Source organism: Heloderma suspectum, chromosome 2, assembly GCF_057233095.1.
Source record: "Heloderma suspectum isolate Gila_16-S chromosome 2, 16-S_ref, whole genome shotgun sequence".
NCBI lineage: Eukaryota > Metazoa > Chordata > Lepidosauria > Squamata > Helodermatidae > Heloderma > Heloderma suspectum.
Window position 1 is genome coordinate 298053333 of NC_139459.1, and position 19394 is coordinate 298072726.

Sequence of the window (19394 nt, forward strand, 5' to 3'; positions counted from 1 at the left end):
TTATGCAGCATTACTTTTATGGAGAAACCCGAGCCGCCATTTCTACACAAAATGATGACTCACTAAGGGGATGGGTGGCCCTGCGGCACTTGTCTCACACTAGTCAGGCGCTCGCCGAGCTGTGCAGGGGCTCACGCAGCTCAGTGAGCAGACACGGGCAGTGGCTCAGCGAGTGCCCGGTGATCATGGAGAGAGGTGAGTCTGTCCATCCCTAGCGAAGATTGCTTCCACTGCTCCTCCCACTCTGCACTGGAGTTCGGAGACTTACAGCCATCCCCATAGGATTGTGCCCAAAGACTCATATTCCAGAAGTGGAATCTAATTTCCTTATTTTAAGGGTCTGAATTTGAACTGAGTGCTAGACTAGAATTGTTAGATTCCAATTATATCTTCATTGATTAATCCCAAACAGTTGCTTAGAGCTAAATGTGTAGCAAACATCCCGGGACTGTACCACTTCAACATGCATGTGGAAGATCACATCTTCAATGTCCCTGATGTAAATAAATAAATAAATAAATAAATAAATAAATCCCAGCATGAAGAAAACTAGCATATCAGTGAGAAGGCTAGACCAGAAGCCTCACCCTGACTTGCTCTATTTCTTGGGGAGAGTCTTTAGGACAAGAATGGGAAATGTGTGGCTCTCCTGATGTTGCTGGACTCCAACTCTCATAATCCCTCACCATTGGCCATGTTAGCTAGCGCTAATGGGAGTTACAGCCCAACAACATTTGGAAGGCCACACGTTTCCCATCCCTGGTTTAAGACATGGGAGGCATCCAGATATTCAATCTCTTGTTCGTAGTCTGAAGTGATGCAAATTTGGGACAGTTATATCTCCAGCTTTTCCTGGACATATAGATTAGCCCAAACTCTTGAAACCATATTTATCTAGTCCAAAAACAGAGCCCAATTAGCTTCAGTTTAAAAGTCTCATTGTGTCGTGCAGTCCTTTCTGGGACCAACACTTTAAGGATGCAATCCTATCAGGATGCCCATCAGCCTCGAACTAGGAGGCTGTCGGGCATCCTATGCGGGGTGGGAGGACCACGGACGTGATCTTCGCCTCCCACTCTTTTTTTTGGCCTTTTTGCCATCTAGCTGGGGCTCTGCAGAGCAAAAGAGAAGGAGGTTGGGGAGGCTGGTGGATTCTTCATAAGCCAACCTCCCCAACTCCCCTCCCTGCCCACAGAACCTCCCCCTTTCCTTCCTCTCCAAGGTAACTTTGCCTTAACTTTAGATTCAATACCTAAAATTTAGATCCAATACCTCAAAATAGATAAAATCCAGGCTTCAAAACAAATTAAATGACCTACATACCAGAAAAAAATCTGCCTGTCTAAGTGCTCCCTGTAGCTGGCCCCGAATCAAGCATTCTGACACTGCTGGTTAATTCCATTCTTTGTTGCTCATTCCATAACTCAGGGGTAGGCAGATGTCAGGCTTGCAGGATTAAATGCTGAGACCTACCAGTCAGAGCCAGACACAAAATGGTGACTCAGGGGGCAGGGTCAATTATCTACTGCACCCCCACTGGGATGTTTGCAAATCTAAGTGCAAGTTACCAATATAAGGATTCTAAAACAAGCCAGGAGAGCTGAACAAAGACCTGGTCAAAAGTAACTAATTAATACTTCCATTTTACAGTTCAGCTGAGGCTGAGAGATAAAGCAATTAGCACAAGGCAAACCATGGCAGAGGTGCTGATGCTACTGCTGCTGTTCTATCCCCTCTCATGAAAGTCAGAAATCCTTGGACATCTACTGCAAACCACAGAAAGATCGACATTTTGCCCACTACTGCCTTAACTAGGCAACTGTCACCTCCCTGCATTTTTCCCCCACTTCAGTTACATTTTAATGCTGGAAAGCAGCAAAGTTTTGTCAAGCTGGAAAGGTGATTGATATGGATCTCCTGGTGAGATCCACAGGAAGCTGGGAAGGATCTAGCAGGGTTCAGATTACTTTGTGGTCAAGTGAAGAAATGATTGTGTAGTTAGTGCTTTCATTGCATTGCACTGTGAAAGTCAAATGGAGAACAGTAGTGATGGTGGGTTTAATGGTTGTTTTTCTTCTTCTTCTTCTTCTTCTTCTTCTTCTGATGATGATGATGATGATGTAAAAAATACTTTAACATATTTCCACAAATACAAAAATATTTGTGAATCTAATTTGTGGATCATTTCCATGATCCACAAATTAGAGACATTACCTTATGATCATTACCTTATAGCAAAATGTCTGGACACCCAACCTGTGAGTAATACCATTAAGTTAATTTCTGGCAAGTTAGTTTGGAATAGTAAGAGCATTAGCAAAAAGAAATTGGCAAGGCCTGTCAAGAACTGTTGCCAGTTCTTCTGTTCTAGCATAGTGAGTACCTTAATCATCATGTTTTCAGTTGTCTTCATTCTAAAGTCAGCAGAAAGGCTTTCCATAGCATGGCTATTGCAATTATAACCTTTTTCAAGAAAAATGATTATGGGAGCAATCCTGTGGCTGCTAGTTAGCGGCTAGATGGCCATAGGATATGTGGTTTTCCGGGAACCAACTTTTCCCCCGTTCCACGCTGCCTCGCAGGCAGTGCGGAACAGCCCTGTGCTCCGCACTCAGAAGAAGAGCACGGAGTGGCCAAAACGGGGCATTCTAGGGGGTGTTCCGGGGCAGAGAAGGCAGAAATGCCAGTATGACACATCCAGCAGCCTCCTCCCCCACTCTGTTTAGCTGGAAATGCAGCTCAGGAGAAGCGTGGAGGGAATGGTCCCCTCCGTGCTTCTCCCACCCTGCTTTGGATAGATGGTCCCCTCCGAGTTCGGAGGCCGCCGCCTATCCCCATAGGATTGTGCCCTAAGGCTGTAATCATCTGCACATTTACCTGGGAGTAAGCCTTTTTGAACACAGTGGGACTTACTTTTAAGTTAACATGCATAGGATTGTGCTGCATGGCAGTCTCATCAACAAATTAAAATATCAGACTTCTATTTCAAATATTGAAACTTGCATTTAGATTTGCTATAATGTAATATTTCCCCCCTCTCCAGGAATTAAATGGGAGCCTGACGAGAATGGAGTCATTGCATTTGACTGCAGAAATCGAAAATGGTAGGTCATGGTCACCCACTAAGACTTTCAAGGGAAGCAAACAGCTAAAATCTTATACACTCAATTTACATTTCCCTTGTTGATCCAGGTACATTCAAGCTGCCACTTCACCTAAAGATGTCGTCATTTTAGTTGATGTCAGTGGCAGCATGAAAGGACTCCGTTTGACAATTGCAAAGCAGACTGTATCATCCATTCTGGACACCCTTGGAGATGATGATTTTTTTAACATAATTGCTGTGAGTATTTCTAACTTTCTGCTCTTCTTTTTATTTGATGTTTTCTTCCCCACCCCCACCCCAAATCCTGATATGGAATCCAGCCAGGACTTTAGGAGACAATGGTTAAAGACGGGTGTAAGTTCATAAGTTACTTATGAACTTATGATTAGATAAGTAATATCTAATCTCTAAAAAAGGAAAGGTGCCACATCTGAAGCCAGCCTGAAAGACTAGTTATCTGCTATAATAGCCCTGCCTGTTCATCCTATGTGTAGAGAAGGCTTTGGCTTCTTGATGGTGTAGAGAGCAATCTGCAGATCCTCAGAGGCAGTTTATTATTTCACATGGTTTAGGACTCCATTGAGGTACTAAAACAGATTCTGAAGTGAACCCTGGTGAACAAGGTCTCATTGTCATTTATTGTCTGCATGCTTGCTATGTAGGTAACTTTGTAAATAATGCCTCAGATCCATTGAACTAAATATGGAAAACATTGTACACACGTGAGCACTGGGCCTCAAACTAGAAATGCAGCATATAAATACTATAAATGAATGAATGAATGTAAGGAAGCTGGGTTAATATCCCCTTTTATTGTCCAGCCTTGGAATTGTAAACATTTTTTTTTACAAACTAGAAATTTGTTAGGGACACAGTTGTGTGTGCTTCAGGAGCTTAAAACCTATGTTCAGCCACACGCATTACTACTAAATGGCTTCGCTCCCAGAATTCAAACATATATTGTATATTTAAGAGATAACAGGCAGTAAGCTAAGAATATCTTTCTTATTAATCTGTAACTACTCACTACATTATTGTTACCAGAAACCTACATAATAGGAAAGCATAATTACTTTCTCCAACTGGAAAGATTTGTTATTATTATTAATCTTATTAATCTTTATTATTATTTGCTATTTTTTTTACTATTGCTTATTAATCTGTAATTACTCACTACATAATTGTTACTAGAAGCTCACATAATAGGAAAGCATAAGTGCATTCACTATGAGGCAAGATTTATTGTCCTCCAGCATGCCTCCTTCAGCTCAAATACCCTAAATATGTTTAAGGCACCAAATATCTGAACCTAATACTAAAAGGGTTGTATCCAGTTATGTACCCTCTGCTTGTGGAAGGCTCTTTGATCTAGCAGAGGCTTCCATGAGTAGAACTAGGGAGAGGGGCTTCTGAGAGAGACTGCTTCTGAGAGAGACTGATGGCAGGGCAGAATCTTTGGTTTATATGCCAGTGATATGTGGAGCCCCAGTCCATAGTTCAGCACAGGATATGTTGTCATAGGAAGAAAGGAAGCTGCCTTATACTGGGTTAGGCGGGCATTAGTCCATCTAACTCAGTACTGCCTTCATTGATTGACAGCAGTTCTCCAAGGAGTCAGATAGGGGTCTTTCCCAGCCCCACTTGGAGATTCCAAGGATTGAACCTGGGACTTCTGGATGCAAAACATGAGCTACACTGAGCTACAAATCTTCCCTGAAATACTCTTTTAATGAAACCTATGGCTTTTTTGTCACTTGAGCTCCCCCTTGGCAATGTAGCCCCCATGCAGAGGCTGGAATTATGCCTTGTTGTTGTTGTTGTTGTTCAGTCATTCAGTCGTCTCCGACTCTTTGTGACTCCATGGACCATAGCACGCCAGGCCTTCCTGTCCTGCGCTCTCTCCCGCAGCATGCTCAAGTCCATATTCACTGCATCAGTGATGCTATCTAGCCATCTCATCCTCTGTCATCCCCTTCTCCTTTTGCCTTCAGTCTTTCCCAGCATCAGGATCTTTTCCAGAGAGTTTTCTCTTCGCATTAGGTGGCCAAAATATTTGCGCTTCAGCTTCAGTATCTGTCCTTCCAATGAGCACTCAGGGTTGATTTCCTTCAGGATGGACTGATTTGACCTCCTTGCAGTCCAGGGGACTCGAAAGAGTCTTCTCCAGCACCACAGTTCAAAAGCATCAATTCTTCGGCGCTCAGCCTTCCTTATAGTCCAGCTCTCACAGCCATACGTTGCTACTGGGAAAACCATGGCTTTGATTAGACGGACCTTTGTCGGCAAGGTGATGTCTCTGCTTCTTACTATGCTGTCTAGGTTTGCCATAGCTTTCCTCCCAAGGAGCAAGCGTCTTTTAATTTCATGGCTACAGTCACCGTCTGCGGTGATCTTGGAGCCCCCCAAAATAAAATCTGTCACTGCTTCCATTTCTTGCCCTTCCATATGCCAGGAGGTGATGGGGCCAGATGCCATGATCTTAGTTTTGTTAATGTTGAGTTTAAAACCAGCTTTTGCACTCTCCTCTTCCACCCTCAACAAGAGGCTCTTTCGATCCTCTTCGCTTTCTGCCATTAGGGTGGTATCATCTATGTATCGGAGGTTGTTGATAATTCTCCCGGCAATTTTAATTCTGAACTGTGATTCATCCAACCCGGCGTTTCTCATGATGTACTCTGCATATAAGTTAAATAAGCAGGGCGACAATATGCAGCCTTGTCGTACTCCTTTCCCAATTTTGAACCAATCGATTGTTCCATGTCCGGTTCTTACTGTTGCTTCTTGACCCTCGTACAGGTTTCTCAGGAGACAGGTAAGGTGGTCTGGTACTCCCATCTCTTTCAGAATTTGCCACCGTTTGTTGTGATCCACACAATCAAAGTCTTTAGCGTAGTCAATGAAGCAGAAATAGACGTTTTTCTGGAATTCTTTTGCTTTCTCCATGATCCAGCAAATGTTGGCGATTTGATCTCTAGTTCCTCTACCTCTTCGAAACCCAGCTTGTACTTCTGGTAGTTCTCGGTTTGCATACTGCTGAAGCCTAGCTTGTAGGATTTTGAGCATCACCTTGCTGGCATGTGAAATGAGCGCAATTGTGTGGTAGTTTGAACACTCTTTGGCGTTGCCCTTCTTTGGAATGGGAATGTAAACTGACCTTTTCCAGTCTTGTGGCCACTGTCCAAATGTGTTGGCATATTGAGTGCAGCACTTTAACAGCATCATCTTTTAGGATTTTAAATAGCTCAGCTGGAATACTGTTATCTCCGCCAGCTTTGTTGTTAGTAATGCTTCCTAAGGCCCACTTGACTTCACTCTCTAGGATGTCCTGCTCAAGTTCCGTGACCGCACTATCATGGCTATCAGGGACATTCAGATCTTTCCTGTATAGTTCTTCTGTGTATTCTTGCCACCTCTTCTTAATCTCAGCTGCTTCTGTTAGGTCCCTGCCTTCTTTGTCCTTTATCATGCCCGTCTTTGCATTGTTCATTTAAGAAGGCCTTCTTGGCTCTCCTTGCTATTCTCTGGAACTCTGCATTCAGTTGGATATATTTTCCCCTTTCTCCCTTGCTTTTCACTTCCCTTCTTTCCTCAGCTACTTGTAAAGCCTCCTCAGACAGCCACTTTGCTTTCTTGCATTTCTTTTTCTTTGGGATGGATTGAGTTGCTGCCTCCTGAACAATGTTACAGACCTCCGTCCATAGTTCCTCAGGCACTCTGTCTATCAGGTCTAATCCCTTAAATCTATTCCTCACCTCCACTGTATATTCATAAGGGATATGATTGAGGTCATACCTGAATGGTTTAGTGGTTTTCCCTACGTTCTTCAATTTAAGCCAAAATTTTGCAAGAAGCAGCTCATGATCTGAGCCATAGTCAGCTCCATGTCTTGTTTTTACTGACTGTATAGAGCTTTTCCATCTTTGGCTGCAAAGGACATAATCAATCTGATTTCGATATTGACCATCTGGTGATGTCCATGTGTAGAGTCGCCTCTTGTGCTGTTGGAAAAGAGTGTTTGCTATGATCAGCGTGTTCTCCTGGCAAAACTCTATTAGCCTTTGTCCTGCTTCATTTTGTACACCAAGGCCATGCCTGCCTTGGTGATTTCTTGACTTCCTACTTTAGCATTCCAATCCCCTATGATGAAAAGGACATCTTTTTTTGGTGTTAGTTCTACAAGGTGTTGTAGGTCTTCATAGAACCGATCAAGCTCAGCTTCTTCGGCATCAGTGGTTGGGGCATAGACTTGAATAACTGTGATGTTGAATGGTTTGCCTTGGATTCGTACTGAAATCATTCTATTGTTTTTGAGATTGTACCCCAGTACTGCTTTTCCCACCCTTTTGTTGACTATGAGTGCTACTTCATTTCTTTTAAGGGATTCTTGCCCACAGTAGTAGATATGATGGTCACCTGAATTAAATTCACCCATGCTTGTCCATTTTAGTTCGCTGATTCCCAAGATGTCGATGTTCAATCTTGCCATCCCGTGTTTGACCACCTCCAGCTTACCTTGATTCATTGATCTGACATTCCAGGTTCCTAAACAATATTGTTCTTTACAGCATCGGATTTTCTTTTCACCACCAGACACATCCACAGCTGAGTGTCCTTTCGGGTTTGGCCCAGCCGCTTCACTCTTTCTGGTGCTACTTGGAAATCCCCTCTGCTCTTCCCCAGTAGTATATTGGACACCTTCCAACCTGAGGGGCTCATCTTCTGGCGTCATATCTTTTAGCCTTGTGATACATTCCATGGGGTTTTCTTGGCAAGAATACTGGAGTAGGTTGCCATTTCCTTCTCCAGTGGACCACATTTTGTCAGAACCCTCCGCCATGACCTGTCCGTCTTGGGTGGCCCTACACGGCATAGCTTATGGCTTCAGAATTACGCAAGCCCCTTCGCCACAGCAAGGCAGTGATCCATGAAGGGGGAATTTTACCTTACAAGGTGCAATTTTTTCAGGAATGCTCACCCTACCTTCTCTTTTTGAAATCCCTTCTCTCTTCTTCTTCTAAATGCATTATAAAATAAACTTAGGAAACTTTTTCAAAATTTTTCCATGTTCCACTGCATTTCTTTACATTATATTTTTGCTAACCCATGCAGAGAATTATGTCTATAATTCTCATTAACGATAATGGGAGTTATGGTCAGTAGACATGATCATAATGGCAAATTCAATTAACTCTTAAAGCATGTAACTGGGTAGTGAAACATATTTCAATGATACAGCGAGATGGGGTTTTCGTCTGCTATATATTGGATTCATTTCATCCTCCAATAATTCCTTTGCTAAATATATCCATGAATAAATGGCACACAAAAGACTAGTGCAGACCTTTCTGGAGAATAAACGTAAAAGGATAATGCAGCAAAAACCATTGTTGTTTTCCTGGGTAACTCATTGCAAAATCTATCTAAAATTGATGGGCTAGATGATTGAATTACAAAAGGAACTGTTAAGCAATGCACTTGGTTTTGTGTAGTCTATGTTAAAATATAAGGTCGGATCATCAGTGTATGAACAAAGATGTCTGTAGCAAGGGAAAACACCCACCCACATTTTTTCCACTTTGCTTTGAAGTAAAATTCTAAGTGAAGCATTAAATTAACAATATTATCATAAAAACAGGGTGCTAATTCTGTCCAGGGCTGAAACCTGAGGAATTTTTTAACAGAAATATAAGCTGTACACTAAATTAAGAATACGCTAGTTAGGTTAAAATACTTTAATTCAATTTAAGTGTTTTAGCTGTATCATACTGAGGTTGATTGCAGGTTGGTTTATTTATTTATTGTAAAAATAGAATTACTGTTTCATTATTTGGAAGGGAGGGACAATAAGGAAGAACCCTTGAGAGCCACTTCCTTTGCTCATTTTAAAATCTATAGGACAGTCCACAGGGAACTAGGGAGTCTATATGGAAGTTCCCCAAGTAAAGTTACCTATATGGAAGTTACCCAAGGAGGTGATTATAAATTTTATTTATTTATTTATTATTAAATTTATTAATCGCCCATCTGGCTGGTCACCCAGCCACTCTGGGAGATGTACAACATACAATAAAAACAGTTTAAAACAATAAAATTCTACAATAAAAACATTTTCTAAAATACCCTAACCCACCCCAAATGCCTGCCTGAACAACAACGTTTTTAATGCACGACGGAAGCTCATTAAAGAGGGGGCATGACGGAGTTCCCTAGGGAGGGAGTTCCACAGAGTGGGGGTCACCACAGAAAAGGCCCTCTCCCTCGTCCCCACCAGTCTAGCTGTCCTGGCTGATGGGACAGAGAGAAGGCCATCCGAGGCCTATCTTGTTAAGCGGCCTGTCTGGTGCTGCTGGAGGCGCTCCTTAAGATAGGCTGGGCCGGAACCATATAGGGTTTTAAAGGTCAAAACCAACACCTTGAATTTGGCCCGGAAAACAACTGGTAACCAGTGCAACTCCTTCAGCACTGGAGTGATGTGATCTCGCCGGCGGCTGCCTTTAATCAGGCGAGCCGCCGCGTTCTGTACCAGCTGCAGTTTCCGAACCGTCTTCAAGGGTAACCCCACGTAGAGCGCATTACAGTAGTCTAAATGAGAGGAGACCAGGGCATGTACTACCGATGGGAGCAGATGGTCGGGAAGGAAGGGGCGCAGCCGCCGTATCAGATGGAGTTGATACAGCGCTGTCCGGCTCACAGCTGACACCTGAGCCTCCATGGACAGCTGGGAGTCCAAAATGACCCCCAGGCTGCGGACCTGGTCTTTCAAGGGTAGCCGTACCCCATTCAACACCAGGTCAACATCCCCTAGCCTCCTCTTGTCTCCCACCAAAAGTACCTCGGTCTTGTCAGGGTTCAGCTTCAGCCTATTCCTCCCCATCCAGCCACTCACCGTCTCCAGACATTTGGACAGGGATTCTACGGCCAACCTTGGTGAAGATTTGAACGAGAGGTAGAGCTGCGTGTCATCCGCATATTGATGACACTGCACCCCAAACCTCCTGATGATAGCCCCCAGCGGCTTCACATAGATGTTAAATAGCATCGGGGAGAGGATGGAACCCTGTGACACCCAACAAGTAAGTGGCCACGGGTCCGAAACCTCCTCTCCCAGTGCTACCCTCTGGTACCTGCCGGAGAGGAAGGACCGGAACCACCGCAATACGGTGTCCCCAATGCCCAACCCCTCCAGGCGGTCCAGGAGGATACCGTGGTCAACGGTATCGAAAGCCGCTGAGAGGTCAAGGAGAACAAGGAAGGAGCATTCACCCCTATCCAGAGCCCTCCTCATATCATCTACCAAGGCGACCAAGGCCGTTTCTGTCCCATGCCCAGGCCTGAAGCCCGACTGAAATGGGTCTAGATAATCAGTTTCTTCCAAGTGTGCCTTCAACTGCACCGCCACCACCCGCTCAATCACCTTGCCCAAAAATGGCAGATTTGAGACTGGGCGAAAGTTGTTCAGAACTTGAGGATCCAAGGAAGGCTTCTTTAAGAGCGGTCTTATCACTGCCTCATTGAGGGCTGATGGCATCACTCCCTCCTCAAGGGAGGCGTTCACCACCGCCTTGATCCCCTCACCCAGTCTCTCTCTGCAGCTCATAATGAGCCAAGATGGGCAAGGATCAAGTAAGCAGGTGGTCGGCCGTACCGATGAAAGCACCTTGTCCACTTCATCAGGAGGACGAAGCTGGAACCGATCCCACAAAACCGGTTTGCCACAGGCTGCCTCTCGCTCACTAACTGTATCCACAGCGTGCAGAGTAACACACCTAATTTGATCAATTTTATCTGCAAAGTGCCTTGCCAAGGCCTCACAGGAGGCCTTAGAATGCTCCAGTGGTTCCGGAGCCACAAGACCGACCAGGCTCCGGACCACTTGGAACAGCCTCCTGGGACAGCACTCTGCAGACGCGATGGAGGCAGCATAATATTCCTTTTTTGCTGCCTTCACCGCCACATGATAGGCTGAAGATACAGCTCTAGCCCGTGTCTGATCGTCTTTGGAGCGAGACTTCCGCCACCGGCGCTCTAGCCGTCTCACCTCCTGTTTCAGAGCTCGTAACCGCGGATTGAACCATGGTGCAGTCTGAGCCCTGTTCAGGGGGAGAGGGCGTTTCGGAGCCACCTGATCTAATGCCCCAGTGATTGCGGCATTCCAGCCACCCACCAGGGTCTCGACCGAGTGGCCGTTGGCATGCCCCAGAGAATCCCCAAGCGCGTTCAGGAATCCATTTGGATCCATAAGACGCCTGGGGCGGACCATTTTAATGGGTCCTCCACCCCTGCGGAGGGGTTGTGGAACCGAGAAGTCCAACGTCACCAGATAGTGATCTGACCATGACAAGGGGGTGGTGGATATACCCCCGACTTCCAGATCACTCCCCACTTCTCCAGAAACAAACACAAGGTCTAGTGCATGACCGGCTACATGGGTGGGCCCAGTTAGAATATGGTGCAGCTCCCAGGAGGCCATGGTCTCCATGAAGTCCCGAGGTGCTCCTGTGAGGATGGCCTCCGAATGTACGTTGAAGTCCCCCAACACCAGTAAGTTAGGGGACTGTACACGCACATCAGAGACCACCTCAAGCACCTCGGCCAGGGAGTCAGTCGTGCAGTGGGGTGGACGGTACACGAGCAGAATCCCCAGACTGCCCTTCGGGCCCAACCTCCAGTACATGCACTCAGCAACCTTGGTCTCCCGGAGAGGGGGTCTGGTGAAGACCAAGGGCTCTCGGTAGATAACAGCCACTCCCCCTCCCCGATCCCCAGCCCTCGGCTGCTGTGCATACGAAAATCCAGCTGGACACATGGCTGCAAGGGTTGGAGCAGCAGCCTCGGCCAGCCAGGTCTCCGTAATACATGCCAGGTCTGCACCCTCATCCCGGATCATGTCATGGATGAGGGAGGTTTTCTGGGTAACAGACCTGGCATTGCAGAGCAGCAAACGAAGGCCAGAAGATGGGGTCACGCCTCCCCCAGCCATCCTTTGGCTCTGGACAGGCCCGGAGCAGGGGACAGCTACTACACATCTCTCCCTTGTTCCCCTTACCTGGCATGGCCTGCCCCTAGCGCTCCGCCAGTGCCTGCCGCCCAGCCTCGGTATCTTCTGGCCCCCAACACTCCCCCCACTGCCTCCATCAGGTGGACACATGCCCCCTCGCTCCCTCCTATCAGGCAGGCTACCCACCCCTAAAACCACAACAAAATCCCCCAAGAAAAACACACACGCACGCACGCACACACACACACAACAATTAAAAATCCCCTTAAAAATAATGCCAGGCCAGAGTCCACAGGGAAGGCCAGGTGGTGGTGGTGGTGGCGGTGGCGGTGGTGGTGGCGGCCGCCGCCACCACCGCCGCCGCCGCTGGCCCAGCAGCAGCTGGCACACCTCTTCCCCGGTGATGGTGGTGGCCTCTCCTGCAGGCCCTGGCTCTCCCAGGCCACCTCAGCCAGCCAGCTTATGTAGCCCCTCCAGGGAGGGCAGGTGGAGCAGCACAGCTGGCTTGGTACCTGGGGGCCTGGTCCTGCAGGGACTGGTGGTCTGCCAGGCAGAAGTCTCCAGGGAAGGCCTGGTGGTGGTGGCAGCTGCGGCGGCTTGCCCTCCTTTTTCAGAGTGGAAGCATATTCATAGGGAATGAACCACTGGGAAAGGGCTGTAGCACTGGTAGAGTACATGCTTTGCTTGCAGAAAGTCCCAGATTCAGTCCTTAGCATTTCCAGGTAGAGCTGCAAAAGAAAACTCCTGTCGGAAACCCTAGAGGGCTGTCAGTGTAGACCGGGGTATGCAACGTGGTAGCTCAGAGGCCCTAGTGCCCTGATGGACACCTTTCCTGGTGCCTGTCAAGGTACTCTACCCATTCCACTTTTTATTTTTTATTTTAAAAGACTAACTTTTTAAAAAAATTTTTTACTAGTGGTAGGTTCAAATGAGTTGTTTAGGGTGTTGGGACTCAGACTCCACCTCTGCCTTTTACTCAGTCTTTTGGGCAGGTTACTTGCCCTTTGTCCCATGGCACCCATTTTGTGGTAGGCAACCTTTTAGGCTGTGAGCACATTTGGCAATTTTAGAAACTGCCTTGGGCACAGTTTCCCAAATTTGCAGATGTGCCCATGGCCCAAAAAGGTTTCCTACCCCTGATGTAGACAACTGAGCTAGATCAACCAGTGATTTGATGTGATATGAGGCAGCTTCTCACGTAACACTGGAAACAGTTAGACTTGAAGTAGACCTATTGAAATCAACGAGACTTCAGTTAGTCATGGCAAACTTAAATCCCATTGGTTTGAATGGGTATGCTCTAGGTATGACTGTGTCTGGACCTGACCCAGAGAACATGCAAATGTGCCATAAACTGAGTCAGGCTGTTGTCCCATATCTACCCCTTTGCTGTCTACTCCCGCTGGTAGAGACGTGGGAATAGATCTCTCCCCTGGCCCCCCACCATGAGATCCTTTAAACTGGAGGTGCTATGTGGGGACTGACTGAAGAAGGGGATGGAGTGAATAGTATGTATCCTCCATCCATACAAAGTCCTGTGTTCTTATCACAATTCTAACTCTTATTGTGGCTTGGCCAATGCATTAGGGAAAAGGGGCTGGCTTAAGCAGGGGAACATGTGTGGTCAGACTAGGACCAGAGTGTGGTAAAGAAGAAAAAAGAGAGGAGCTTACACAGGAAATCACAGATAGAGAAACCAGGGAGAGAGTGCCACAAACTACCAAAAGTTATCAACATCGTGGAAACCTTGGAAGTATAATCTATGGATTCCAGATACTGGTAGCAAAATAAATAAATTAAATATGGGAACTCAGTGTGTGTCAGAAAGATCTTTGTTGTTGTGAAACATCCTGCAAAAAGAGTGGAGAAAGTCACATTCCCATACTGTACAACACAGAAATTTCAGTTAGAAAAAAAAAGCCATATATTAAGAATATAAGAGCCTAAGAAAAGACATAGTGGATCTAACCAAATCAGGACATGAGTGCAGCAGCACCGTTCTGCTCGTGGTCCCACCAGCTGTCCTACAGAGGCATGCTGCCCCTGATACTGGAGGTAATGTATAGCCCACATGACAAGTAGCCACGGATAGCCTTATCCTCCAGGAAAGGATACTGCCTAGGGATTTTATTACATTAGGCAGTGTAGAAGTATCACAGATAAATAAATAAAGGAGGTGATATTATAGCTTAGTTTCCCCTAACGTGAAGCCCTCCAGAAGTTTTGGACTTTAATTCCCATCGGCCCCAGCTAGCATGGACAATGGTCAGGAATCCTGGGAGTTGTAGTCCCAAACATCTGAAGAGCACTAGCTTAGGGAATGCTATCATAGGTGATAACCATTCCATTCTCTTATGTGACTGATAGCACAAAGCTCTTTATTGAACATCCCTTAGTTTTATTGTTTCACCTTTGGAGATTCTTTTTTCTTCTTCTTGTTTACTGCCTTAGAAGCCTTTATGCTGAATGGTGGGATCCACATTTTCAAAAAAATAACTAATATGCATCAGAGAGAATGTCTTTGTAATTGTTTAAAAAAAATACTGCAGCAAGAGAAGAACAATTCAGAACTACATAATTTTATTATTTTAAAAAGTTTGGATGGTAAATAGAGGAGTGAAAAATGATGCAGTACTCAAAGGGAAATTTGCATTTTCATTGGGGATTGGAAAGCTTAAGCTCAGGTTCAAAGGAGCCCATGCCAGCATTTCATGAGTACACTGGAATTTTATTTTTGTGGTTTCCTTTTCACAACTTTGGAATCTACAGACCGCTCTTTAAACTTCCCCTAAAGTTTTTTTAAAAATCATTTGGAGGTTTTGTTGCAAGAAACTGCAGATCCACTAAGGTTTTGCGAAGGTTGCTTCTGAAAAGAATCTTTTCTGGACTGTGTCTGTAAAGTATTTACAGTTTGTGTAAATAGAGAAGATGGTCTTCAGCAGGTATTTCAGTAAGGAGGTCCTTTTGTCAGCCTTTAAGAACAAACATGATTTTTGCATGAAGAAGACACAGAAGATGATGATAATGTGTGGGTGTTAGTTGGGTGCAGGATTTATCAGAATCTAAAAATGTCCATAAAACAGTTCTCCAAAGAGGAATACTTTCCAAATTGATCTTCCCATGGGCATGTTCAAAATGAATTAGCATGTGCTAGAATTACTTAAATAGGGTTGTAGAGACACTGGCCACAAAAACAATCAAACAGATGAAGATTTGATTTCAGGTGGCATTAATTTCAGATTAGTATTCAGTTAATAGTTGACATGGTCCAAATCAAACACCCTTGCCTATGTGCCAGTGTAATTAATTAAGGATTGTTGGAGATCATTGAATTGTCCTCCTGAGTGATGGAGACAGATGTCCGATATGGAGCAGGTTACAAGCAGCCTGGGGGTTTAGGCAGTGAGAACAGGTGAGAGCATAGCTTAATTGAAGAGAGGGCACAACGGAATGTGAACCAGTAAGGCTCACAGGCAATGTGCCTTGTAAAAAGAGTAAAACCTGTGTCTGCAGCACCAGCACCCTCGCCCAGGCAATGAATTAGCGACTCTCTTTCTTCCCATGGAGCTGACAAGAGGTATTTGGGCTAAACAGTTTGGTGGTTTCATCACTTACTGGTGGCTGGGTTGTGCTTCTGTTGTCATTCGCTTGGTGGCTATGAATGGTGGAAACAAACAGAATGAAGCCCTAAAGGTTTCTGTGTTCATTTATTTATCTATAAATATATAAAGCTATTGGGGAAGGGGGGAATGACATTAATTTTTCAGGATTAATTCAGAATGCTTTTACCATTCCTAAAAGTCTGACTTTAAAGTTTACCACAAATGTGCTCATTGGTTTATTTTAATTTAATTTAATTTATTTATTTATTACATTTATATACCACTCCAGATCTAAAGAGATTTCAGAATGGTAAACAATAAAAAATAAAAGAATAAAACACCATATTAAAATATTTTTTTCAAACAAACAAACACACACACACAGACTATGAATAAAAACCGTGGGTTGTCAGTCAAGGAAGGCTTCTTGAAATAAGGATGTTTTCAGCAGGCGCTGAAAACAGCACAGTGTTGGTGCCTGCTGACCTCCAGAGGCAGGGAGTTCTACAGAAAGGGGGCCACCACACTGAAGGCTCTATTCTGGGGGACTCTAATCAGGCCATAGATCTATATGGAACCACTAGCAGTATCCCATCTGATGACCTCAGTGACCTGGCAGATTGGTAAGGGAGAAGGTGCTCTCTCACGTATCCTGGTCTCAAGTTGTTTAGAGTTTTATACGCTAGTAACAAAACCTTAAACCTGGCCAGATAGGGAATAGGCAGCCAATGCAGTTCCCTCAGCAAAGGAGTTGCATGCTGAAAAGGGGCAGTTCCCAACAACAGCTGACCTGCTGCATTCTGCACTAGCTGCAGCTTCCGGACCAGCCTTAAGGGCAGCCCCACATAAAGCACATTGCAGTAATCCAGTCCTGAGGTTACTGACACCTGTACCACTGTGGCTAAACTATCCTTGTCCAGGAGAGGCTGTAGCTAGCAAACCAGTAGAAGCTGGTAAAAGGCACTCTGAGCCACCATGGCCACTTGGGTTTCCAGCAACAGTGATGGATTTAGGAATACCCCCAAACTACAGACCTGATCTTTCAAGGGGAGTGCAACACTATCCAGAACAGGCAATGAACCTCTCTCCTGGACTCGGGAGCCACTTACCCATAGGGCTTCCATCTTGCCAGGATGCAGCTTCATTTTATTGGCCCTCATCCAGCCCATCACTGAGTCTAGGTACTGAACCAGGACTTGCACAGCCTCATCTGATTCAGATGTCACAGGGAGATAGAGCTGTGTGTCATCAGCATACTGATGCCTCTTTGCTCCAAATCTCCTGACTGCTGCCAGCAGCTGCATAAAGATGTTGAACAACACTGGGGTCAAGGTGGCAGGCACCCCATTGCTGAATTGCTGAGGGGTTGAGGAATGGTCACAGTGTTACTTTCTGAAACCAACCCTACAGGTAAGACCGGAGCTACCGTAACACAGTGCCTCCAGTGCCCAGCCCACAAAGTTGATCTAGGAAGATACCATGGCCAATGTCATCAAAAGCCAATGAGAGATTGAGCAGAATTAACAGGGTTGTATTCCCCCTGTCCCTCTCCCAATAAAGGTGACCGAGGCTGATTCAGTCCCATAACCAGATTGAAACCCAGACTGGAATGGGTCTTGATAATAAGTATCCTCCAAGAGTGCCTGCGGTTGCTCTGCCACAACCCTCTCAAGTACCTTCCCTAAGAAAGGGGTATTTGCAACTGGGCGGTAGTTGTCATTGGGTCCAGAGAGGGTTTCTTCAGGAGTGATAGTACTACTGTCTCCTTAAGGACAGCAGGAATCACTCCTTCATGCAAAGATGCATTTACCAATCCCTGGACCCATCTGGTCATACCCTCTCAGCTAGCTTTTATTAGCCAGGAAGGGTAAGGATCAAGAGGGCACATGGTCAGTCTCATTGCTGCAGGCATCTTGCCCACTTCATCAGGCCGCAATTGATCCCACAAAGTCCAGCAGATGGTGGTGTCAGACACCTCGACTGGAGCTGTGCTAACTACAACGTCAAGTTTGCTGTGGAGACAAGCAATTTTGTCCTCAAAGTGCAATGCAAAAAGGTCACAGTGGGTCTTTGAAGGGACCAGGGCTCCATTCACTGGGGAGAGTGTTAACCCTGGGACCACCTGAACGAACTGCGCTGGATGACTGCTCAAGGACACAGTGGAGGCAGCACGTTTTGGGCTGGAAAATTTTTACCAGCCAATCCACCTAAGGTTCAGCGTATATGTACTAGTTACCCATGATGGGGTGGTTTCTGAACCATCCCTCCTGCAGTACATATCTGTTACTTAGAACTTCCTCGAATGTATGCTTCCCCTTTAAAAGGTCAATGTTTAAAGCACTGAGGAAAATAAGAAGTTGCTCTTTTTTTTACAAGAAAGCATTGCATTCCATGTTGAGTTTGTGCCATATGCGTTTTCCCCATTGTTTTCTGTCATTAACTTAAATTGTATATTTCAAAGGCTTATATCAAATGCCCCAACATTTTCCTTTTCCTTTTCCCCTTGCTCTGCAGTATAATGAAGAACTCCACTATGTAGAGCCATGCCTGAATGGAACTTTAGTTCAAGCAGACAGAGCCAACAAAGAGGTAAAAAGGGATAAGAATTCTGTAAAGCAGCAAATATTTTGTATGAGATGAATATCACTATAATACCTTGATTTTAGTTTCAGTTAATGAAATCCCATCTTCTGAGAAGATGAAATGAATTGTTTTCTGTGTCCATTTAAATAGTTGTTGTGTGATGAGTAGAGTCTCGTGTGGCGCAGCAGAGTGGTAGGCAGCAGTATTTCAACCGAAACTCTCCCCATGACCTGAGTTCGATCCCAGCGGAAGCTGGGTCTCGGGTAGCCTGCTCAGGTCGACTCAGCCCTCTGTCCTTCCGAGGTTGGTAAAATGAGGACCCAGCTTTCTGGGGGAAAGGTAGTTACGACTGGGGAAGGCAATGGCAAACCACCCCGCTATAGTCTGCCATGAAAACGCCAGCGCAAGCGGCATCCCTCCAGGGGTCAGTAATGACCCGGTGTTTGCACAGGAGGAACCTTTCCTTTCCTTTCCTTTCCTTTCCTTTCCTTTCCTTTCCTTTCCTTTCTGTCCTGTCCTGTCCTGTCCTGTCCTGTCCTGTCCTGTCCTGTGTGATGAGTAGAGATGTCACCAAAGTTCATCTGACCCAGGTCTGGGAATGTGCTTCAAGGGGGCTTGGTAATTAGAAGCCCTGGTATTCTTACCCAGCCCTCATTAAAATCTGAGCTGCAGAAGATTTCACAGCTTCATTGAAGTGTGGCCCCTGGGAAAACTGGGGCTGGGGGCAACAAGCCCACCACCAGGGGAGGAGGGAACGATGTACCTTATCCCAATGGGGCTTCTCCCATTGTTACCCATTTTCTAGGGGACAGTTCTTTTAATCAGCCCCTGCCGAAGCAACAGTAGTATTTTTCCATTGCTTTTCTAGTAGGCCCCTGTGGGTGTAGGCTCTTGTCCCCACCACATTTCTTCAGGGGACAGCCCTGCCAAGGATACCCCTAGCAAAGCAAAAGACATGTCTCCATAGTTTTGCTAGCGAACTGCCTCAAAGAGCTTCCCCTGGGAAAACTAGATGTGGGGGCTAAACGCTCATCCCTCACATGGGACTCTTGGGGTAATAGTATCCTCCTTGGGGGGGGGGTTGTCTCACACCACCCAGTTTATC

The 19394-nt window shown here is 45.7% G+C and overlaps 1 protein-coding gene across 1 annotated transcript in view; it reads left to right on the plus strand.

The window, feature by feature from the left end:
* CACNA2D3 (calcium voltage-gated channel auxiliary subunit alpha2delta 3) overlaps positions 1-19394 on the plus strand; it is an 821063-nt gene that overhangs the window by 384537 nt on the left and 417132 nt on the right. Inside the window, exons 7-9 of the mRNA XM_084829826.1 lie at positions 3044-3104; positions 3193-3343; positions 18221-18295. Of these exons, the coding sequence (XP_084685952.1) occupies positions 3044-3104; positions 3193-3343; positions 18221-18295 (287 nt within the window). The remainder of the gene's footprint in view (positions 1-3043; positions 3105-3192; positions 3344-18220; positions 18296-19394) is intronic.